A 25,128-nucleotide genomic window follows, 5' to 3' on the forward strand; every position below is an offset into this window, starting at 1 on the left:
ATAAAATATAAAATATAGATTTGGTTGCAGTAACTAATTAGAATTTTTAATAACCATATGAGGTTTAGCAGAGACGAACAATATGTGCTAATAAAGCTTTTACTAAGAAAATACTCCGTAAAAAATATAATAATTTGATATATGCATAATTAGGGGAGATTACGGTAAGCAGATGATTTTAATAGTAAACTTCAATCAAAAACAAGAAAATCAACCATTATCAATAAAAACGTTAACATCATAAAAATTAGCCACTAAAAACAAATAAAAGTATATTTTTGATGTGAGTTATATGACGATTTTAACATCTAACAATATATTTTTCAATGCGAAAACTTTGTAAATATATACAACAATCAATTATAACAAATATCCCATTTAGAAAACGCATTGCCTAAATGGTCGATTAAGACCAGGTTCGACAGTCAGAAATAAACTTCTTTGCCTTACACTTCTTTATTGGAGATTAATTTTTTTTTCTAATTTATTCATCCATCTATTGTCCAAATTAATTAACTTATGAAATGCGTCCGTCGTGTGTTGCTAGGGTTAAATGTTTGGTACATATATTCCTGATGATAGGTTTGATATCAGAACGTTGATAGTATTCTAAGAAAAATTAGAACAAAAATTCAATTGAGTGTAATTTAGTATACTTTTTTAGGTAAGGGGTAATATAGTCGACGTATTCACATAAAAACTTTAACAGATTATTTATTTCTATTTCTATCCAACTTTTAATAAACCACTTCTTAATAAATAATACATTTTGAACCAGAATTATTATATATGTTATAAAAGGCTTTGATATTCCCTGTTGAAAAAGACTACTACAATTTCATTTGCCTCAGTGTTGACTTTCCCCCCGCTTAGTAATCTTACTTGATGTCCTTCAGTTTCCGTTGAATATGTCATTACTCCGTTTTTACCATTGAACTTAATGGTATTTTTAAAAGGTGGTGGTATTATTTCATTGGGTGCTGATAAATTTTTGTTTCATTTTGAATATAGGGTTGTATTTATTGCCTATCTAACTTTATTTTAATCTCAAAATATGTAATACAAATAGTTGAGTTGCTCAAATAACATACTCATCAGGAACGGGGTGTTGAAATTTAATAATCTTTTGGTAAAAATTAGATGTTATAGCAAGGAGTACACGATTAAAGTTTGGTAATGTTTGGTACAGGTTTTTTCATGTAAACTTATATTTTACAATTCAAATAAATTTTGTTATTCGTTTTTTTTATTTTAAAAAATTAAGTAATGTTAAAATACTTAGAGCGCAAATACGTGGAATTTATCGCCTGTTAAGTGAATTTGAAGGAGGCCGAATTATTGGTCTATGGGAGGCGGATTTTTCATATTGGCAAATTGGTAAACGCAATAGAAATCCAACTACTGTTGTGATGCAGTCAATAGTGGTTTGACGGTTTCTAAAATCAGAGAAGAGTAGGCACCGAACGTCGAAGGGGCACAGATGTAGTTCAAGATCGACGTCTAAGATTTATGGTCTTCAGAGACCGATTTTCGACAACTAAATCTTTCTGATGAGTGGTTAGGGAACAAGGGCAAGTGTCCGAACGGTTTACCGCCGGATAAGGTTATTTGGATTGTAGCATTATCGGTCCCATCTTGTGCTACTCTAATCGCTGACGTCTCGGAGAAACACGCCAACATCAGTTGGATGTTGACCGAGCAATGAACGTTATGGTACGGGGTGCTATTGCTCATTGAAGTAGGTCACTTTTAGTTTTTATTAGAGGCAATATGACAGGGCAACGTTATCTTCAAGAAGTAGAGGAGCCATTTGATCTTCCTTACCTTAATCGGCCAAGGGATCCACTTTTGTCTTTTTAAATTTTTTACGTAATAAATGGTTCAATTCTAGGGGAGGTCAAAACGGAATTTTTTTTTTCAGTTATCAAAAAATTGATAAAAACACATTACTTTTTCGGGTATCCATCATTTTTGGTACTTTTTCAGTTGTAACACTTATGTAAGAAAAGTGAAGACTTAAGAAATGTGTTTCTAAAATAAAATAAATTTTTCTATTACAATAAACATAAACAAACAGTAATCTTAAATATAATTCGCTAGAGTTTTTTAATCTCTCGGTACTAATAATAGTACAAAAGGGTAATGAAGGTAGAAAAGAAACACATTTTACGTAAAATATGTATTGTTTAATTAATATTTTTGATATAATCTCAATACAAAAATAAAATTAGTACTCACTTAATTGCTTGCATGTCTTAGGAACTTAGGAAATATTAGCAGTACATACTTACCTTTATCAATAAACTTACAAAAAAAAAGAAAACTACATTTAACATAAAATAACGTTTAATAATATTGAATTTAAATAAAAATTAAAATAGTGTAAAAGACTTAAAACCCTGACCTTAAATCTAAAACATTATAGGCTTGTTTTTTGTTTGGTTTTTCACATAAGCAGTAAATCTCTTTAAGAATTTGGGATATTCTCTTTTATATACAGCTCTCAATACTGAAGCGGGTGCCCATCCTCCTGGGTTTACTGTAAAAACAAAATTTAAAACAAATCCGTGAATAAAAATGTTAAATTAGCAACTTACCAACAGAACAGTATGTTATTTTACACGAAACATTATCCCTAGAAATAGGTGCACCATCTTTGGGCGGGTCCACACGTGTTTGACACATCAAGCACACAGTCAAATATATTCTAACACATTTACCCACGTTGGCCTGAAATTATTCACACTTAGTACAAATAATAACTTTACGCAACAATCAATTACATACGGGATATTCGGGATCCTCGGTCGAATTATTCACTACAGTCCATATATCTGGCCCGTCTCTGTCCTGATCGTTAGGTAACCGTCGCATATGGGACCAAAAGACTACGTCTCTCTGGCTGGCGGGCCATATTCTCTTATGGGTTTGTAGGAATACCAGGGTGTCTTCAGATATTGTTTCCAATACGTTCATCTGTTCAAGCGTAGCTGAACAATGAATCAAACCATAAAATTATTGTTTTTAAAATCTATATGTATTAATACTATTACATGACAGTTTGCTTTATTTAAGATGGACTCAATTAGTTATTTTTCTCTATTTTTAGAGCTATTATTCACAAAAATCGTATCATCTATAAAAAAGTTATGGTGTCCATTTTAAATAGGTCACACTTTATGTACTACACGTATAAAATGACCATTTAAACCGATAACTGAATAATGAAGGCAATAAATATTTTTGTGTGTTGCAAAACAATTGTTTCATTTGATTTTAATGTACTTTAACAATTTAATACCTTTTACTGGATGAGTTAAATTGCCTTTAAAGCTTTTGTTACTTACTTTCCCAGTCATATCTGTACTGTGGACTGAAGAAATAATGACACACCTCATGACCAGTGATACCTTTGACCACATGCACAGCTTTCAATGGATCCACCACCATACCATCCACTTCCTCCTCCCTTCTATACATTTTCATTTCACCGTCTTCGGCAAACAACTGCCATCCCGTACCACATTCGCCCACACCTAGTTTCGCTTTCGAGACCTGTTCTTGCACCATCCTTTCAATCTGAAACATAAATTAGCACATTATAGGTATATGTAGTTTTTTTTGGAAATTGAGTTACCTCCGGCCAGAGTCTGTGCTGTGATCCGGGTGCTGATGGCGGAGGTGTTATGGGGATGACTGGGCCACTTTTGAGCCTCTCACGTAACTCGTGCTCCTCTTCCATTTTATCTATGCCCGATTCCACTGCATCGTAAAACTCGTCATCGGCTAGGACACTATGTGGTCCCTCCTGAAGAAAAGAAAACACATTGTTTTACACACATACTGATTTCGCTAGCGTTTAAAAGTTAATGACTAACTGTTAAAGATATAAAATAGGAACTTTTGTTTATTTTTAATTGTGGTCTGGTTGATTTTATAATTTATAATCCTTTGTTCCGAGGTCTGAGTAACAGCCATATAAACATTTGAACATGGTGTCATTGTCATATTTTTAATTATTTAACTGACTTTGTTGATGATGCTTTCTTTTAGTCAAAATTAAAGCACGAACAAAATAAATTATAAATTTATGTTTATTATTAAGTTTAATTTGTGGGATTTTTATCTTTTGTTATTAAGGATAAAAGACAGCGGTGGTGCTTTTATTCAAAATTAAGCTATTATTAAGATAAATAGTAAATCTATGTTCACTATTAAGTCTGACCTGGACTTTTTATCCTTTGCTATTAGTGATGACCAACATTAGCCTCATGTTTAGTTAACAATTATATGAATATTTTTACGTGAAAAAATAATTGAGTCGTTGTCAATATTTTTATTTTCTTGATTCACTTTGTTGGTGATACTTTTAGTCAAAATTAAAGAGCCAATAATATAAATAGTGAACTTAAGTTTATTATTAACTCTGATCTGTTTGATTTTTATCCTTTGTTATTAGTGATAACCAACATTAGCTTCAATGCCTAGCTAACAGTCATATGAATATTTTTACGTGATAAAATAATTGAGTCGTTGTCAACTTTTTTAGATACTTGATTTCGTTTGTCGGTGATACTTTTAGTCAAAATTAAAGGGCCAATAATATAAATCGTGAACTTAAGTTTATTATTAAGTCTGATCTGTTTGTTCTTATTCTTTGTTATTAGTGATAACCAACATCATCCTCAATGTCTGGCTAACAGTCATATGAATATTTCTACGTGTAAAAATAATTGAGTCGTTGTCAAATTTTTTAGTTACTTGATTCACTATGTTGGTGATACTTTTAGTTAAAATTAAATTGCAAATCATATATATTGTGAACATATGTTTATCATTAAGTTTGATGTGTTCGATTTTTATTATTTATTATTAGAGATCATTAGCCTCAATTTCTTTCTAACAGTCATACGAATATTTTTACGAAAAAAATAATTAAGTCGTTTTCAATTTAGTTTACGGCGTTGCTTTTAGTAAAAATTAAACTGTCAATAATATAATTAATGTCAATTAATTTCATTTGGGGTACTATTAGCGAAAATTATTTTCACAAAAAATATGTGGAACAATTGTATGTATCTACATTTTCTAGATTGTTCCTTTATAAATAAATATTTATTGATAAAATTCTTCTAAATAAATATTAAATGTCTTCCTATGTCTATCGAATTGTTACACCTCAAAAACACTACCAAATAGCCAAATATTTCATATATTCCTAGTTATTATAACTAATTTGTCATTGGATGTATTTTACCTGCGACTTCTTGTCCAAACCGGCAAAAGTCCGAATTTTCGAAAACATTTGGCACAATCAACACATACGCCGTCAACTCACTTACAAATTCACTCCAAAACCTGTTGTTCTTTATGTACTACCTAAGTGCCTCTAATCAGGAAACGAAATATGCGATAGTGACTTACATTTATCAACAATAACAGCCGGAGAATCGCGTTCGAATTATATTTATAATAAGAGAATTCCAAAGATAACTCCGATCATCCATAATTACGTACAATTTGCGGCTATCAGCCTTGGCGCACTGTTTAAAATAATAAAACATCGCACACATAAAATGTGTTAATTTTTAACGAAAACGCGTTACGGTAAAACCACAATTGGTGACATTTCGGCGTCCGCGTGTGTTTTCACCAATTAGGAGCGTGCAACGTATGAGCCTTGACAATTTGCAATCGAATTGGCTCCATTAGAATCAATGTCACATTCAAAAACTCTTTAGCAAAACCTTGCCGCGCTACATACATAATTACGTTAAACTGGTGATAGATTTATCGTAAACTAATCGCACCAGCCCTGACCTCCCGCCTATATTGCGTTGAACTATCCTTGGAAGAAATCTGGGAGAACATTTCAGGTTGCATATTTCATTGAATTGTAAGAAGTTTCCGTTTTGTATGACTGTCCCGGTATTGATTGAGTTCGCGTCACTGATAAACACTTCTTGTCTTGGAATGAACCGTTTGTATTTGAAAATTCACGAATCAAGTTTCGCGTAGTATAATTCAATATAGTTCAAAATCGATAGATGCAAATCAACATAACACTGCTACGATTCTTGCATTAATAATGGAGGTATGTGTGTCATGTTGTTTGATAAAGTTCGACATGCTGACACTGATACAGACAATTGATATTAATCAACTAAATATTACATTTCTTATTGGTATTTATTGATGTACTTAATTTAACAAAGGTGTCTTCAACACAAACTTGTTGTTTATTCGCTATAAATCCTTTTGCTTATTTTATTTTAAAAAATGTTCTTAAATATATATTTGGGAGTACTTCTGAATTTTTATAAAAACATATTTAAAAAATCCAGTCTCATCAGAACCAAAGGGTAAATATCAAGAATATGGTTGGTGAAATGAATATGAAATTTGGAGGACTTATATGGCTGTAAGTGACGCATTTCCTTGTATAATTAGATATTTTTTCTTGTTGTCCGTTTTCGGCGTCGTGGCTTCAATTTTCGAATTTTAAACACCCTAAATGTTAATTGTTTATGCTGTAAGGAATTCAAAGGTTCCATTTTTGTAGAGTATTTTCTTATGTAATATTCGAGTAATATTCCTATGTAATATGAGTAACATCAAAATTCTATTCAGGTTTTCCGGTAGCGACAGGTAAATAATAATGGCATGTTTGCAAAGAAAAAATTAAAAACATAATTAATAATAATTATTTTTGACATAATGTCATTGTTATTATCAACAATGACATGTTTGAAATGAAAAAAACCAAATACATAATGAATAATTATTATTTTTGTCATCACTTTTTGTTATTGTTTATGTGGTGTTAGGATGTCTGACAATCTGTCGAGATTTTTAAGGTGACTAGATATTTTTCATTTAATATATATAGCCAATAAAAATATCGCTGAATTTCTTACAAAATAAATATTTTAAAATTAAAAATCGAAAATTGATGACACATTGTCGAAAACGGATATCGAGAAAAAAATATAATTATACCAGGTAATACATCATTATCATATATACAAGTCTTAATTTAATTTTCATTCCACAAATCTTTCCTGAGATATTGCCTAGAGAGGACACATCGCGGACCACCTTGTACATATATTTATTAATAGAACGCTCTGTATACTACGTTTGCGGGTAGACCTTCGATTACAACCATATAAGTGAATGCGTATGTATTATGGGATATTTCTTGGACTTCTTTGAAATTTATGTGTTATAGTATCCTTCTAAATACGTTTGTTTTTTTATAATAATAACAGTAATAATAAAATGGCGAAATTTGAGAAATTAATTTATTTTTTAGAAAAATTTAAGTCTTAATATATAGATATATAAGTATACATATAAAATAATCAAGTACAAATTTAAGAAGTAGGATTAAGTTGATTTTTTTTTTAATTGCATATAATCTAATTGTATGCTTTCTAAGTTTGATAAAATATTTAAAATCGAATGGAATATTAAAATTAAACCATTTTGATAACATATTAATAATTTAAGTTAATAATTTCTAATATCTTAATAACAATAAGTCATACATATTTTTATTGCAAAAATAGATTAAAAAATTAAAAAATAGCAGAGATGTATTTAGTATATACATAAAAATTGCAGCGAAATCTAAAAGGTAGAATGATGATTTACTAAATAATAGATACAAAAAATTAAAAAACTTTCTGAATTTTAGTCACAACGTAAGTTTTTTTATTTATACTTAATTGGTCGACAGTGTATTATATATTATATAAATACAGTCCTTCAATTAAGAAAAGCTAAAATTTGTAATTTAAATTTTTTTTATCAATATTGTTCAAATTAACTTGATATTAAGAAGTTGTGTGGTTAAAAAGATACGACTATGAAACACACTGTATTATACACATTGTAGCGTCAATGCATTTTTAAGAATGTTTCATAAAAAACGTATATATATACAAAATAATCAAATATAAATTTGTGAAATAGAATTATGTTGAAAGTTATTTAAATGATATGTTAATGTATAAATGTGATTCAATATCGTATAATAAATGGTTTCAAACAGTCACTTGAAGTAATTTTAATAAAAATAGAATATTAATAATAAAACAATATTGATAATATTTAATAATGAATAATTCCTTAATATCTCAATAATAATTAGTCAACAATAAGTTGATTGCAAACTTACATTAGAAAAATTTATTTAAAAACGGCAGAGACGTATTAGTAGGGTTCTATAACTCATAAAAAACGTCAGTTCAAAAGTTATAAAACTTTCTAAATTTTTGTGAATCATAAAACACTGAAGGCTATAAAAAAGTTTAATTATAAATTATTTAAGTGCGCTTAATTGGACCTCTGTAGTATATAATAGTGTATTAAATATTATATAACTACAGTTGTCCAAATAAGTAAAGCCAAAAATTTGAAATTTTAATTTTTTTATCTCGTTCATTGTTGGACTTTATTTTTTGAAATCGACTTGTTATTTAAGCGGAGCATGTGTAGCAAAAATGTTTGGATAATTTGTGAAACACCATGTACTATACTGTTTATTACTGATGATGCAGCATGTTTCATAAAAATTCATTTATTCTCTTACAAATTTTGTTCAATTTTTTATCTCCTCTAATAAAATAAATAATAGAGGAGTCAAAATATAACCAATAACCCCTTACAAAAACCGTATATTTTTAATTAATATTTATAACTACATACTTGGATTATGAATATTCAAACTCGTCATTCTTTTAACTGTAACACAACAAGAACTCGTAGAACATAGGAACTCTTGTACTACCTTCATTTCCTCAATTAAACTTAATCAAACAATCATCCATTTTATGTTATTAAACGTTTATGTTTAAAATTATTTGTAATAGTATTGTTGTTGGCAGCAGTATAATATTCTTTCGACCATCTTTCAAATGTTTTATACATTTCATAGAATTTAACTTAATTAAATAAATAATTTGAAGTAAAAAACTGCTTTAACTACAGTATTTTACTTCATTTTTTATTAATTAAATAATTTCTTCGTATTATCTTTTTTTTTTCAACAAAATTGAACTGTTGGAGTATCAGTGAAATACATAAATACGAAATGATTCATTATTTACTAGGTCCTTCAAACTAAGTGTTCTTGAAACACAGCTGATTCATGCACATTAAAAATAAATGTTAAACATTCACCAGAACCGGCGCGTAACACTTACAATTTTATATCTTTTGAACTTCATGTCAAAAATCACCGAACCAAAAACCAAAAACTAAAACAAGGCAATCACCCGAGTTTCGCGACTTGACAGGCACGAGACCGCTATCGACAATCGACTGACTGAAAGCGCTGAACCCAACGCGGACTGTCCGCGTACAGAACAGAAACACCGCGACGTTGATGATGATTCATTGACATGCACGACGCGGCGATCGCACGATGTTGTCATCGCCGCCGCACCAAACGGAATTCCATTACATTCCGCGTGCGGAGCGGCGGCAAAAACGGCGGCCTTCGGCCGATTTTGAATGGACAACGCGTCTACGCAACCGTGCCCGATTGCGTGCGGAGCGGCGACGTGCGTGACCGCGACGACGACCTCGGACCGATTTCGACAATCTGGGGGGTAAGCATTTTTTTTTTCATTTTTGGATGCAGATTTTGAATATTTTCGGTAACGGTTTTAACCAGAGATGTCGCTTGGTTTCTGTGAAACACCGAGAATCCGTTTTGCCCGGCATTTTACAGGATACCATTTTTGAAACGGGTAACGGATTCCGAACGTCGGGCCACCGGATATTCGATGTGTTTTTTTATTAATATTAATATTATACAGCATTGGTTATAACAGAAGCGACTTTTATTGTACAGAAATGTTTTAAGCATCTAAACTAATTACTACATTCTACCATAGTTGGTATAAAAAACTAAGTGCAATGTACAAATTTATCCATGTTGAATACCACCAATAACAACTACTAATCAACTGTTTTCAATTGGCGGCAAAATTATGAATCTCAAACGAGGTAGACCACAGAGAAAAACGTCAGACACAAAAGGTGAAGGTTTACCTTCACGAAGACTTGCCAAAAAGCCTCAACTTTTTTCTAAAAATGTACGAAGAAAGTTGACCTTTGCCTACGAACACCTTCTTCATTGATCACCTCAACATTGGAATATAGATCTATTTAGTGTCAAGACGAAGTTTCACGTGATTAAAAGTGATGATATATATATTTGTAATACGTACTAAGAATGAGAGATTAAATTCAAAGTACGTTTGCACTATTACTATAAGACATGGTGATCGCAAGATGTTAAAACACTATAAGCGGGCCGAGTAATTTTTACCTTTTTGAATGTACTTATTTTAAAAGCGGGGTGAGATAATTTTTCTCTATTGATTTACATACGGAACTGAAAAAATTATCTCTTATTTTTTTTTATCATTCAACAACTTAGTTTGGACTATTTTGCTACCCGCTTATAGTGTGTTAATATGGGGTCGCTTTCTGGTCATCTTTATAGATGAAGAAAAGTACAATAACATATTGTAATTCATTCATTCAATATCACAGTGACACATGACTCAGAACACAGGGCAGAAGTGGTTAAGGATTGGTTAAAGAACAAAAAAAAAGAAGTTGTATGGTGGCGGAAAAGATTTAAAGCAAATTTAAACATTTAGACTGTTTGAGAAAATAATGACGATGATATTTTGCACATATTAATTAATAAAATTGTTTAAGTTTCTTAATTTGCTGTCTGAATTGTACTAAAATTAATATAATAACAATACTAATATATTTTTGTTGAATCATATTCCGTAAAAGAATATTTTAATAAACAATTTTATAATTAATATATATATATATATATATATATATATATATATATATATATTAATTATAAAATAATTAATATAAATATATATATATATATATTTATATTAGATTACATTTTTATAAATAGTTATCTATTTTTTAGAAGTTATATGTATATCTATTTTTAGATTATTACGTGTCTAAAATTAAATATATTTTATAATTGTTATAGGAATGTTCTACAAATAAGAAAAAAAAAATATTTTTCTCCTACCTATTTTTTGAAATTTGTATATAATATAAAAAGTAAATCATATTCATTTCTTTTTTCATTTGGACCATTCAGCTATGGCAAATTTTTGTATTTCAGTTTATCATTCTACTTAGTGTCGTCCTTGATTAACGGTAGGTCTGATAAATAAATAATACTTCATTAGAAGGAACATAGTTGAGTTAGGACAGATGCACATTTCATGCAGTATTTTACGTTTTTCGGCCATTTTGCCATAAACTTATTTTTTTTTTCAACATCAAACAATTCCAGTAAACCAAGTTTTTTTTAATCAATAGTTTCAGTTACAAACATTTCTAGCCCTATCAAACTAAGATCAGATAAAATATTAAAATGTTGTGAATTGTAAGAATAAGAAGGCAGTGATATTAAATCTTGATATTTTCTGTTCATTTAAAGTTTAGATTCTAAATTGTGTAAACCATGTAATTTCACTTATAAGGGTAGTATATTTAAATAATATTTGTTGGATGAAAAGCAAATTTTCGATATTTTCAGAAATTTCAATTGATATTTCCGAATAATCTTCAAATCATTACACCGTTTCCTTCCAGAAAATCTAGGTGGCTAAAGCGATGGACAAGGTGAACTGTTCGACCAAATACATGATTGGATTAGAAAAACATCAAAACTTCAGAGACAGATAAATTACGGCGGACTATCACGGTTTTTTATACATACATAGAAATTTAAATATTCATCCATTTCTTTCTATCATAACACTTTAATTATGTATCTGATCTGGGTTTACCAACACTGAAATGTTTTATATACAAATTATCGATTAACAAAATGTGGCAATTATTTGTTGTTGAAAAAAATTGCTCAAATGGCGAAGTAAATATTCAGCTTACTTTTTCTTTTTCTAAACTCATGGAATATCCAGCCGGATCCATATCTGACAAAATCGGGTATTTAAATAATTTACCGAATAGCTCGGACACCGGATAGCAGGATAGAGTACCCATTAACTGGCCTAGTTTGGTTAATTTAAGTTGTTATTTGGAAATTTGAAAACTATCTTTTAAAATTATAAATAATTTAACCGCTAATTAAATTATTATTATAAACAAAGTATAAAATTTGTTAAACAAACCTATTTTGCAAAAACATTATAATTAGAATAATACTGGTTTCCAAAGTACGGTTAACGTAAATTATCTTGCAGCAGGAAACCGTCATGTGGTCAATGTGGTTTTCAAGACATATTAAATTATATTTCCGTAATTAAAGTGTTCCATATACATTTTTTTTTTAATACATGAAAAGTCATTACCGACTATTGCACAACAAACGTAAAAGATAGGAAAAAAAATAAAGTAATTTTACTTCTAAATTATTGTCAATTATTTCGCAATATAAAAGTATTCATTATTAATTTACATACATACATAAAATGCGATTTATACAAATTATGAATATATTTCCCAAATTCTGTCCATCCCTAAATGAGATTCGTTGGAAAACAAACAAATCCATTCTATTTAAATCCGAATTTAAAATTAATTACAGCGAATCGGTTAAAACAAGACATATCTAATCTTATTTATACACTATACCTATGAAGAATAGAATAAAATAATACTATTATTTCGATATTACATAGAATAACATATAGAAATTACTCATAATTAAATGAATCAGAATTAGAATGACATCCGGTGATGTTAATTTTAATGCACAAATTGCTTAGATAAGTTTTCTATGTAAGTATTGTAAGTAATTATTCCTGTTTCATCTTACTTCAATGTGTAGAATGTATGTAAGAAACGTTCAGAAACCTAGTTATAATTTCAATACTTATTTCGCTTTTTATAACAATATAAAAATAATAAATACAATAATAATATCAAATGACCAATACTCTTTAAATTATGGACAACTTCAAGTTAACTTTGCTCCTTTTTATCGATTAAATAATAAAAAAATTTTCGACGTAGTAAAATATCAATAACTTTAATTAACAATTTAATAATTTATTAATACCAATTAGTACTATTATATATTAATTTTGGTGGTGGAGTAGTTTGGATCAAGATAAATAAATAATATTTTAACATATATAATATGTTTTATTAATATATAACTATCATAAATGGTGGATATTTTTCTACTTGATGTATTTTCTTTCATTTTATCGCATCATTTTTATCGAGTTAGAGGAATTACATAAAATAAAATAGTTTTATAAGAGTCCTTTAAAATCAAAACTTAGGTTTTAATATAATAATAATAATAATAATATAAACAACAATGTTTACATTTTTATATTATGGTCAACTTATCAAATTAACTTTACGCCGACATATTATCCATTGGAATTGAATAAAAAATAATAAAAATATTCGTCGTAGAAAAATAACCATAATTTTCCAATCTAATAAGTTATTTCTAGCAATTAGTTATATTGAATTTTTCTTTTAAGCCGTAAAATTAGAACTACAAAATACACAATTAATTTGATATCATCTCAGGAAAGTGGTGATAAAGTTATTGCTGCAATATTTTATATCAAATTTTAATAAATAATAAATACATTTCTTATTGTTTGACATATTTAATTATTGTAGAACTATTAACTGTGGACGATAATTTTAATATTAATTTATTTTGTATATAATAAATACAGTTTTTTTTTAAACTTTTGGTGTTTTATTTAAATTTATAGATGTTCTCTAAATATTCTAACCACAGTAGGGGTCAATATTATAGTATCTTTTTAAAATGTTAAATATTTTAGCCATAACTCTTTTATTTAATGTAAACTGTTAAAATATTAATTTACTGTTCGAACTATGTAAAACTATTCCATAGCATAATTGGACCACCACTATGTTTCACGTTGGGTATAATTATGGCCATTATTGTACGTATATATTACAAGAAGGAAACAGAAACGCAGGTTTTAATACATTTTTAAACAAACAGCAGGCTTTTATATTCGTAACGAACTATGGTCAGTTTATCTAATCAGGTTAGCACCCACTTTTTATCGATTGATTAATTAAAAAATAATACAAACGTACTACGTAGTAAAATATCAATTATTTTCTTATCTAATAATTTACTTCTGCCAATTAATAAGATTGTGTTTTTCTTTAAATCATACAATCACACAAGCTACATTCACAATTGATATGATATCATTGCCGGAATGTGGTGCGATTGAATTGTCCTTGGAACGTGTCCGCCCATCGCATCTAAAACACACAATATTCTTTCCCGTGAACTTTTTGCAATTATGCGTTCAATTAAAATATCGATTGTTACGAACTCCCCAAGGCAGAATTGTGGCGTCGATATTATCATAATTCACCGTCCGTTAATTTATCGTCTTTAATTGATGAAGCCATAAAAAGTCGCGTACAGTTTTCCGTTTGAACCATTACAGTCATTAACAATAATTTGTGACGTTTTGTGTACGGTAACAACGTACGATGCCACCCCTAAATGCGGCACTCCTTTACGGTTAAATGGGAAAATTAAATTAGGTCACAGAGTCGTTACTACTTGACATCAATACATTATCTGGGACTTCTTTTTTCCCTTGGCAATCAGCATGAATGCATTAGCGTACAAATTAAATGTTATGGTATTCTAAAACCTTACTCGTGTACCAAGTCACGTTTGTACAACAGATAATTTTGTTAATTATTTAAACTAAACTGGTAATCCTGTGTTTTATAATGTGTGCAAATCGGCCAAATGCAATTACCATATTCCATTGTTTTTCAGTTTACTCATCCGACCTTGTCATATTTAAAATACATAAAAAAAACATAAATTGCTACTTTACTTTTAACGTGGACGCACCGAAACATTTTTAAAACACTTGAATAATGAATAAAATATAAACATACCCTGCTAGTGCCTGAAGCACCTGCATCAGATACAGGGTGTTCAGTTTCGTTACTTGAGTTCAATTTAAACCATTTATTTATCGAGAACTTGGGCATTTTTCAGGGATGTCATTTCAACATGACAAACAATTTTGACTGCAATTTATATGACTGACAATCAACGTGTACTTTCCACGCAGAACTGATGGCTGAACGGAAATAAAATTGTGGGTCCAGTTCGATTATTAACTCTTGTAATATAATAGACGATATTTCCTTACTTTGTCGAGGTATTTATTTATTTTGGTTCCAGTTTCAATCAATACATCATCACGCAAGAACATATATTTAATTTGTTTTATACATGAGTAACAAAGTAGACCTTCAGCGAAGTAAGGATGGATCGAATTGCATGCATTTTAAAATAATTTATTTATTGGAATCAGGGTTAGTTGATCATTATCTTAAAATGTATACTTTCATAATTATAGTGATTCCAAAAAACCTTCAGAAGTAACAGTAGAAATGTTCAAAAAACAAAAATATGTTGTTAAACAAATACATAGATTAAACACGAATAAAAAGGTAGTTCCAAATACAACATATTTCTTAAAAAGATTATATCGAATTAAAATTATTATTATTATTAAGAAAATATAAATGAACTCTCATTAAGTCTTCTACATTTCTTATTAATATTATGAATCTAAAGTTGCCTTTTACAACGATAGTCGTTGAAAGTCATTATTTCCTTAATTATAAGTTCATAATAATGTTTAAGTAAATTTTGTAGGATAATAGTTTCGTTGTTTATAAATTAGACTGACAACAATAAATATTAGAAATATTGAATATTAAGGGTTTGGTAGTTAAAAAGTTAAAAATTGGCAGTTAACAATTTTTATAATATGTTATGTTTTGATCTTAAATTATTAATCTCACAATATTGGTTTTAAAAATAATAATTTGTTTCTTTTATTAGTGAAACCAATAAAAGTTTCTAATAAATTAGTTTTAATGTTTAATTAAACAAAATTTCAACAAAATAAGAAAACTTACAGTTTTAAATATATTTGATATTATTTTATAATCAATAAATATAAGATTTTTTAAAGATCTGATTTAAATATGGTAGAATTTTTTATAATCAATAATCGAATCCATCTTGCATACAGTAGTGACCATAATTATAGCAGTTTATAAAAACATTAAGCTACTTGAATTGGATGCCACTTAGTCCATAGAATTTTATTGTTTAAAAACCGAGTACATTTATTTGTAAACGTATTTTGAAAAAAAATTAAGAAACTGCATAATTTGGACGTTAATAAACAATCAATCCTAACTGTTACCTCAAATTAAATTCAACCAGAAGGAAATGGGACTGATGTTAGTTTAAGGTCTGTAAAAAGACCTGCCAAAAACTTGAAAAACTGCATAATTTGAACGTTAATAAACAATCAATCCTAACTGTTAACTCAAATTAAATTCAACCAGAAGGAAATGGGACTGATGTTAGTTTAAGGTCTGTAAAAAGACCTACCAAAAACTCTGTTTTGCACTAAGAATGTGAAGGTTCCATTTCGATTTGTTCAGCATTTGGTCCAACGGATTATAAAACAGTAAATTGGATAGTTCCTAGTGACGAGTTTAAATTTAATTTATCTAAAAATGTTCTTCCTGATAATGTTCGACGTCTTACAGGAACAGGACTATATAAAAAGTTGTCTATACTCTCTGTGAAACGAGGTGGTGAGTCAATTATAAAATGCAAAATACTACTTTGTTTCTGGCCTAGATTCTCTTCATCATAGATAAGAGACATGTGGACCGATTTACAGGTATATATTAAAAAAAATTTGTTCTTATACATTAAAGAAACGATGCCGTTAAAAAATATGTTTCAGCTTGATAATAACTCAAATGCAGATTCAAAATTCTGATGTTTTGGCTAAAAACACCGAAGATTTTGCATTGATCACTTCAATTTCCGGACCCCAAGCCACTAGAAATCATATTCAAAATCACATAAAAATTATACCAATTTAAACAAACTATTCTCAGTAATTCAAGACGCGGAAGGATTGTATTTTCGGAAATTGGTTGTCTATGTCACAGAAATGCGGCGATTTATAAAATAAAAAGGATATTATACAAACTATTAATGTTGAATCAAATGTTACTCATTTAACTGACATTTCTAGGTCTTTGGAATTAAATAGCTTTATTAATTCCAAAACCATGAACCTTTTACTACAGACTCTACAAGTAATGTCCCTAAAGAGGGCAAACATAGAAAAACGACAAGAAAAGTCAATAAAAAAATTGTCCTACACTCTGTGCGAGATTTCTTTAGAATAGTATACAAAATATTCACTTATATTAATAACTAATTAAATAAAACGTATGAAAGTTGACATAACAAAGACAACAAGTTATAAAATAAAATAATTTTTCTAATTTTACTTGGCACAGTATAAAAGAACATTAGTAAATTAACATTATTTTAACAGCTCACATTAAACAAAATGGTTTTGACTAGAATATTTGTAAGTTGCCATAATATTGACCACCACCGCATGTGATTCTTCTTTGATTTACTTTAATCGAAACCTACCTCTAGATCGGGTCCAGGATGAACATTTCTGATTTTCTGAATCTGATCGAAATACGTTTTGCTCAGCGACTCTGACCGTTTCCTGCGGTCCACCTCTCTTTCCAGCCTCTTTCTCCACGCGTCCTCGCGCTGATTCACCAATTCGGCGCAATGGTCCAACGTAGCGAGGACGGCCGACGTCGTCGTCTTGAACGTTATGGCTTCCCCCTTGAAGTCAACCACCGGCAAGTTATCTGCAATGGAATTTGCCGCATTATTATCTGCCCCACATTTTAAAATTAAATTTTCACCTTTGTTTGGCAAGTTGTTTTGTGCATTATTGTTCTCGCAATAATCGAAATACCGTTGGAGGGTGTCGATTTGTCGCGAGAGGATATCCTTGTACGTCTCGAGCTCGGCGAGTTTCTCCCGCAGGTTGCGTGACGACCGCTTGAAGCTGCTACCCGACGCCGTGCTGAACGTGTTCGACTGCAGGCTGACGGTTGACCCATGTCTTTTCAGGCTGTTCTCCGAACCCGTACCATACCCAGATTCTATCTGAAAACATTTCAACGTTTGTTTTGAATCACAATCGTTAATTGGAATTGTTTATACATTACATTCTTACATGGTTTGCAATACCTATTATATTCGCAAAATTTTTATTTAATATTTATAGTAATTTTAATAAGCACGTGTAAATATTGTGACAAAACGAATAGATTACTTAAATATGAATTACTAATAATAATTATTACATGAATCATATATTTTATCGCGTAAGTAGAAATATTTATAAGGTGTCTGATAACTTAGTGTAGTCATCAGTTGTGTAAAACATAAAATATGGACAAAAAAAATAGACTACACTTTACGTAAAAGCTTTTTTACTGCTAATAACATTCTTCACACTTTACTTTGAGCCACAACTAATGGGATACTTTCTTTCTAGTTGTGGCATTATAAAAATTACCGAAATTTCAGTTGCTGACGTATACGCCTTTTACGTACACATAGAAATTTATGAAGGACTTATTTCCTTACTGTGTGACATGTAAAATACGTCAAAAATGTTGCATATTTATTTAAATTAATATTATAAACACAGGGAAAGAGAAAAAAACAAACCTTCAACTTTTTACTGCCTTTTTTCTTTATTCTCCCTACACAGCTCCACATTTTGGCGTATACCACACACTACTAAATAAATTTGCAACCGACCTTCCTAATGTTTACACCAACAAAATTAACTGTCTATAAAACGGTTTTGATTTACATTTATCCAACATCAAATATTTTACGAGTAAATATTGTTTTCAGCATAAAATTAGTTTACAAAACAGATTTTCGACTAGTAAACGTTAATTGGCGGTGTTGAAAGCATGTTAAGTGGTAAAGAGCGTCGAGTCATTTGGTGGCAAGTAAACGTTTTCAGAGTTCAGTGTCGGTTCTAAATTTAAATGGGACAGGCTTTTGTTTTGGTTCTTGTAAACACAACAGACCTAAAGCCGGAATTCTACCAGACGTACTCGCTTGCAACTGAGTTTTGTGTGCAATAATTGAGACAGAAACAAGTTTATAATTACAAAACAAAACGGAGACATCACTGCCACACAAACATTTTTAATATACATTTTATAATATTGCCTATAATACAGGAGGGAAATCTGGTTTCCATCGTTTAGATTTTCTAATAACAACCAAATTAAATAACTAAATAAATGTTAAATGTTTAAGGAGCCCATCTAGTGTGATGGCGGTAATTTTCGGATTTTTTTTAAAATAAAACTACTGTACCAAATGTTTTGAAATTTGGAGTATACATTTGTGTATAAATAATGAATATACAGATAAATTTTCTAATGAAAAGAAAAATCTGCTCTTCCAGGTCCCTATAATTCACTTTCGTCTTCTTCAAAAAGGGCCCGTTGAGCTGTTATAGTTTTTCATTGTTTATTTTTTTTGAGTAATTATTCAATAAAATTTAGTTGTAAATAAAAAAGATACATGTACACAATACATTTCAAATTAATTTTAATTAATTTTGGAAGTAATCACATTTTTAGTTCCCTCAAAAACAACGATTTTATTATATTAATTTAGTAGCAGTTTCAATTGATTTTTGTGTGATGACATGTTATCTTAGAGCAACAAGTAGATTAAAAATAAATAATAGATATTAAAAAATCAAGTACGTACTTGAAGTATTTAATTTGAAATGGAATTAAAATTGAAATTCATATATATTATAAGGGTCTAAAAACAAGTCCAAAAGAATGTTACTGACAAGAAACGATGTGTTCTGTGACTGGCTGATTTCACTAACGATTTTATCGTCTATGTTTGCATATAATTTGGTTTAATAATAAAAATTAGTTTTTTCATATGAACCAAAACTTAAAACACACTAACCCAAGATATTAACACACTACCTGTTAATTTTAAAATAAATCATATCAAAGTAAATAGCAAATTCTTTTTAGTAATTCTGAAACACCTTTGTATGGTTTTTAAAAAGTACTACATTCTGGTAAATTAGTAAAATAAGATAAACTATTGTCATTTGATTAGAACTGAATTTAACAAAGGTGAGGTGCGTCTCATATATCAATTTCCAAAATGTTACAACAGTGTTGGGAGCCCAATATCATTTTCTGAGGCTTCCAATTTTATAGCAAGGGTTTGTAACCATAAGAATGTTTCGGTCTCAGTTAGAAGATATAGAAAAGGTAGAATAAGTATTGAATCAATTCGACAATTGATAATTTAGAACCCCGTTTTCCTGTTCGAGGTCCAACATCAACCGTGGGAGATTGCCCGCCTAAGTTTTGCTAGGGGGTATGTCAATTGTATAAAAGAGGATAGGGAACAAGTTCTTTCTACGGATAAGTCTAGATTTTGCCCGTACTATGAGAGATTTGCCCAATCTAACTTAATAAATCTCACTTTAATTAACGGAGACGCAATCATGGTGTGGAGACGCAATTTCTTTAACACCACGTACCAACTTAGTTCCATTAAATAACGGCAACCTTAAGGCTGAGCGTTACATATGCACATTTTGAAAGAATATGCTTCTTATATTGGCTCAAATATTTTATTAATGCAGGATAATGCTTCACCACATACTGCTCAACTGTGATCCAAAATTATTTTACTTCCACTGGAATTGCTATTGAGGGACGATAAAGGTACTATACAAACAGTCCCAAGAACTTGTTGAAATTTGGATAATCTGGATTAAAAAGAAATTGGAACAATGATTTTGAGTATGGGCAGACGGTGAGAGGCCGTAATTCGAAACAAAAAATAATAAATTATACAAAAATAAGAGTATTATTAATTTTCCATCTTTTTAGAACTAAACTAATTATGTTTTCTTTAGGATAATTCGACAAGGAAACACATTTTTATGCAAAAATGCTAATTGTTCATAACTTTATATTTCTCATTCTCAGAATATTAATGATCGCATGTTATTTTATGGAGCAGCGTAATTCAGGTCCAAATATCCAATCACCAAAATAGCTATTGGTCTATAATAATTATTAAATAATTAACAAAGGATACAATACTTCTTTTAACATAAGAACATATTTTTCTAGAATATTATTTCATTATTTATCAGAATTGTTTAAAATATTAAAGTATATATTTCAATTATTTCAGTATTTAAAACTGAATTTTCGTGTACCAAAATATAATTATTTTTTTTACATCTATTCTCTAGACATGATCTAGTTTTATATTGTTTTAGTTTAATTAATTATGGTAAGATTACATTTAGAATTTATTTTTCATTGAACTTGTTAGACATTAAATGTTAAATAATGGGTACGCTAATTTCTTTTACACCCAAACAACTTTTTGACCAAATGTTTTTTTTCAGTAAAGTGGATTGTTTACTTTTAATTGAGTCACATCTGAATCCAGTATGCAAATTAAAATACACGGTTGCAAGCAAATAAAAACAAATTAACATATCATTACAATGGCGAGCATTATGTGAGTTTTATATAAACAAACTAAATTTCAATTTTCGACTTTGAAGTTTTGTTTTTATTCAGGCAGTATTATTTACTGGCATTAACCCACTCACACTATTAGAAATAAAATATCTAATGTATTGTAAATTGTCTAAAAGAAATATTTTTAGATAGTTACATTAGAAGATAAAGGTAACTACTGCTAATGTTTGTTATGCATTGTTATGGTCTAATCATATGATTTATTTCTCAATATAAATTTTATCTTTATTACTTCATAAATTAAGCCCACATGCAATAATGAAATAAACCATTTAAAGATTTGACATTAATTTTAATAATAAAATATGTATTTTGATTGTAATAAGTGTCAATAAATGACATCTGACAATTATGTATTTGTTTTGACATTAAGCTGTTGCAATATAATTATATTTTAACTATTATTTATATACCAGTTGCCATATGAAAATACTACAATAACATAAACAATACAACATACAGGAACATTAAAATACCTTATATGACTCCAAAGCTTCGACCCAGCTCTGCTTGCTTTCAATGGAATCAGCCCTCAAATACCAAACGCAATCGTTGACAGCCACATCGAACCGGCATTCGTCAAATTCATGGGGCTGAAAATAACACAGCAATTAGGCTTCCCGTTTCGCCCCTTGGTGTCACATCACACTCACTTTGATGGTGGCTTTGGCCAGGGACAGGGCGCCCCTGCACCCATACCCACTCTCCTGTTCGCTCTTGTAATATAGCAGAGTTCCGTTCTTTATCACAATATACCGGTCCTGCCACCCGTGTATGTAATTCGTCCATTTGCTGAGCACACCCGCGAGCTCGACCTGGTTCTCTGCGTCGGACTCGTCGCTGCTGTGCCCGTCCGCCATTCTGTGTTTACTTCGTCGGTCGCGTCGCTCTCAGAACCGTCCCGCGGCCCTAGGTCATTGTCGACGGGGGCCAGAGCGCGTTTATCTCGCTTACTAGTCGATTTGCGGTGGCGGTGTCGCGGGATTAACAACAATTTGTTTTTATCAAACGTGGGGCAGGGCGCGTGCGCGGGCTGCGCCGGTGCTGTTCATTGGATAGTCGATGCATGCACGTGAGCGGGGATTTTGAAAAGCATCTGTAAAATGGGTTGCATAATTATGGGTACTGGTAAAGTAAATAACATTAGTATACAGGGGGAATATAGAAACTCTCTTTAACATATACAGTGTGACCCATTTGAAGGCGTTAAAATATGTATTTTTTGTAGGATTTTAACAAACTTTTTGTTATGTACATATGTTCCAAAACCAAAACTTACAGGGTAATTTTGTAGACATGAAAAATGAAGGAATCATACTAGCAAATTTTTATAGAAAATCTAACTATATCGTTGAATTAAGCACTTATTGCAATGGGTATATACCAAATTTCATAAAAAATATGCATATTTCTAGTTCTGAACAAAAATTAAAAATCATATTTTTTTATGAATTTATTTTTTTAATCGAGTAGTGTGTCGAATAAATTGTCAAGAATAGCACAAATTATTTTATTTTTTAAAGAATATTGGAATATTATAATATCAATATTATATTTAACATTGCTAAATAAAAAACATTTTATCATTTATAATCTAATGTTTTAGTACTTTTTTTGATACAGAAAATTTGAAACGTTTTAAACAATAATCAGTGTGTTTTGTGATATTTTAGTTTCTTTTATTAAAAACTCAAAGGTAATCAAAGTAAACAAACAAAACAAAAAATATCGTTTGTATAACATATATCATTATTATTTTAACCCTTTTATTTTACATATTTTAATACTACCCCGTAATGATATTTTTAATTGAAACAGATTGATAATAATTGACTTTGGGCTTTATTCGACAATGGAAATCCGTTCCAAAAATCACTCAGACAATTATTAATAAGGCGAATTTTTTTTATGTTTTATGTACCACGTAATAAATTAAAGAATTTATTTTTAATTAGTATGCTTTGCCTATATTTTTTTCTTATTGTTGATAGTTGATATCGTTGTGTGTTATTGTAACCATAGATATAACAACAACTAATTTGATTATGTTGTCAAGTAAAACTTTATAGCTCACATTTGCAAGATGGGAATTATTCTCAGCACATTAATGCGCTCCTACCAATACATGTAAGTATGTAAATCGAACCGCACTGCTAGACATTCAAATTACGTTCGTTTTAGCATCGAACGTTTTAGAGGGAAGGAGCCAATCTGCGACAAGGTGGAACTCGAAGAAGTCATCATCCCCTCGGAGGAGACCAAGGAGGAAGAGATTCATAGTCAGGCCGGGAGCGTATCATCTGAGGAATCCCATGAAGGGTATGAATTGGCATATTTAAGTTCAGATCACATGAAGTTGCTGGAATGGGCCTACGGTACCGATGACAGTCTTATCTTGATGAAGAAATTTAGCATAAAAATTACGGGAAAAGATTTAAGAACAATAACAGGATCTGATTGGTTAAGTGAAAATATTATAAATTTCTATATGAAACTGTTATCACAGCGTGGAAAACTTGAAGAGTGGCCTAGTGTATTCTCCATGAATACATACTTTTACCCTAAAATATTAAGGCACGGCATTTATTCAGTTCAAAGATGGTCGAAACGCATCGATATATTTTCTTATGATATGATATGCATTCCCATCAACATGCGGTATTCTTGGGGAGTGGCGATAATCGACTTTAAAAATAAATCCATTAAATATTACGATAGTCTCGGCAATGGTAATAATGTATGCCTGCAGGTGTTGCTGGAATATTTGGAGTTTGAACATTGGTTTAAAAAGAAGGGATTATATGATACTACTGACTTTATATTAGAAAATATCATGTACGTTCCACCTGAAATGAACGAGATGAACTGCAGTCTATTTTCATGTGTCTTCGCAGAGCTGACTACAAGGAATACCTGGTTTCCGTTCAATGAAAGCCATTTGCCATACCTCAGAAATAGAATAGCAGTTGAAATTCTTACTGGGAAACTTCTAATATCATAATTTATTATGATTTCCCTAAAACTATTTGAACTTAGTTTTGAATCTTTTGGTTTATCTATAATATATTTATCTATTTATCTCTTGCCTGGACACATTTTTGTTTAAATAAAGTATTAAATTGTTAACAATGTATTTTATTCGAATGATCTCCCTACAATATTTCATTTTTTATTATATAATTTTTATTACTTAATATAATCAATAGAGCAAATTTTTCAAATTGAGAATAGCTCTTTTTTCTGATGTTACACCAATTGTAACATATTTTAGGAATAATAGAATCATTTATAGAATGTTTCAAAATACGATCGAATCTATCCGCAATTGGTGTGAAAAATTAAATTAAATAAAATAAACTCATCCACTTAGTTTTTAAAAAAAGTTTTTGTTGGAATGCTATACCATTTATTAGCTATTGAAGAAATAAGGTTGGTATTGAAGTTAAGTTGGATATAATTAAAATTAAAAACTAAAATAACTTGAAAATAAGTTAGTTGCATATGCCGTTAATGCTCCATAAGCAACACCTAGGTCCAGCGCAATGTAAGACAGACTCC

At 29.9% G+C, this 25,128-nt stretch overlaps 2 protein-coding genes across 7 annotated transcripts; one reads left to right on the forward strand and one right to left on the reverse strand.

The window, feature by feature from the left end:
* Positions 1-2,328: 2,328 nt before the first annotated feature.
* Positions 2,329-22,582, reverse strand: LOC109597204 (ceramide transfer protein). Of its 5 annotated transcripts, XM_049970530.1 has the most exons (9): positions 22,224-22,578; positions 22,047-22,163; positions 17,854-18,100; positions 17,564-17,796; positions 3,638-3,808; positions 3,348-3,579; positions 2,788-2,990; positions 2,598-2,730; positions 2,329-2,539 (listed from the first exon to the last, which is right to left on the reverse strand). In XM_049970530.1, exons 1-9 carry the CDS (start codon positions 22,428-22,430, stop codon positions 2,412-2,414), a joined length of 1,671 nt encoding a protein of 556 aa, XP_049826487.1. In that variant the 5' UTR covers positions 22,431-22,578; the 3' UTR covers positions 2,329-2,411. The 5 variants fall into 5 exon arrangements, with proteins under 5 accessions (XP_049826487.1, XP_019868406.2, XP_049826488.1 ...); XM_020012847.2 differs by having other exon boundaries at positions 17,564-18,100; positions 22,224-22,582; XM_049970531.1 differs by lacking the exons at positions 17,564-17,796; positions 17,854-18,100; positions 22,047-22,163; positions 22,224-22,578 and adding an exon at positions 14,968-15,099.
* On the forward strand, positions 9,493-24,656 carry LOC109596890 (sentrin-specific protease 1-like). Of its 2 annotated transcripts, XM_049970535.1 has the most exons (3): positions 9,545-9,617; positions 23,627-23,697; positions 23,752-24,656. In XM_049970535.1, the coding sequence occupies exons 2-3, from the start codon at positions 23,654-23,656 to the stop codon at positions 24,569-24,571; spliced, it is 864 nt and encodes a 287-aa protein (XP_049826492.1). In that variant the 5' UTR covers positions 9,545-9,617; positions 23,627-23,653; the 3' UTR covers positions 24,572-24,656. The 2 variants fall into 2 exon arrangements, with proteins under 2 accessions (XP_049826491.1, XP_049826492.1); XM_049970534.1 differs by lacking the exon at positions 23,627-23,697 and having other exon boundaries at positions 9,493-9,617; positions 23,767-24,656.
* The last annotated feature ends 472 nt before the right edge of the window (positions 24,657-25,128 follow it).

The sequence above is a fragment of the Aethina tumida genome, chromosome 1 (assembly GCF_024364675.1).
Source record: "Aethina tumida isolate Nest 87 chromosome 1, icAetTumi1.1, whole genome shotgun sequence".
NCBI classification, from domain to species: Eukaryota; Metazoa; Arthropoda; class Insecta; order Coleoptera; family Nitidulidae; genus Aethina; species Aethina tumida.

What these genes read in the sequence shown, in the direction of transcription:
- LOC109596890 (XM_049970534.1), top strand. Translation starts at nt 9,520, where the DNA reads ATGGACAACGCGTCTACGCAACCGTGCCCGATTGCGTGCGGAGCGGCG. An exon ending in CGATTTCGACAATCTGGGGG is followed by an intron (nt 9,618 to 23,766) that starts GTAAGCATTTTT and finishes CGAACGTTTTAG; the next exon opens with AGGGAAGGAGCCAATCTGCG.
- LOC109597204 (XM_020012847.2), bottom strand. Translation starts at nt 22,430, where the DNA reads ATGGCGGACGGGCACAGCAGCGACGAGTCCGACGCAGAGAACCAGGTC. An exon ending in TGGCCAAAGCCACCATCAAA is followed by an intron (nt 22,164 to 22,223) that starts GTGAGTGTGATG and finishes TGTTATTTTCAG; the next exon opens with CCCCATGAATTTGACGAATG. An exon ending in AGCACAGACTCTGGCCGGAG is followed by an intron (nt 3,580 to 3,637) that starts GTAACTCAATTT and finishes TTTATGTTTCAG; the next exon opens with ATTGAAAGGATGGTGCAAGA.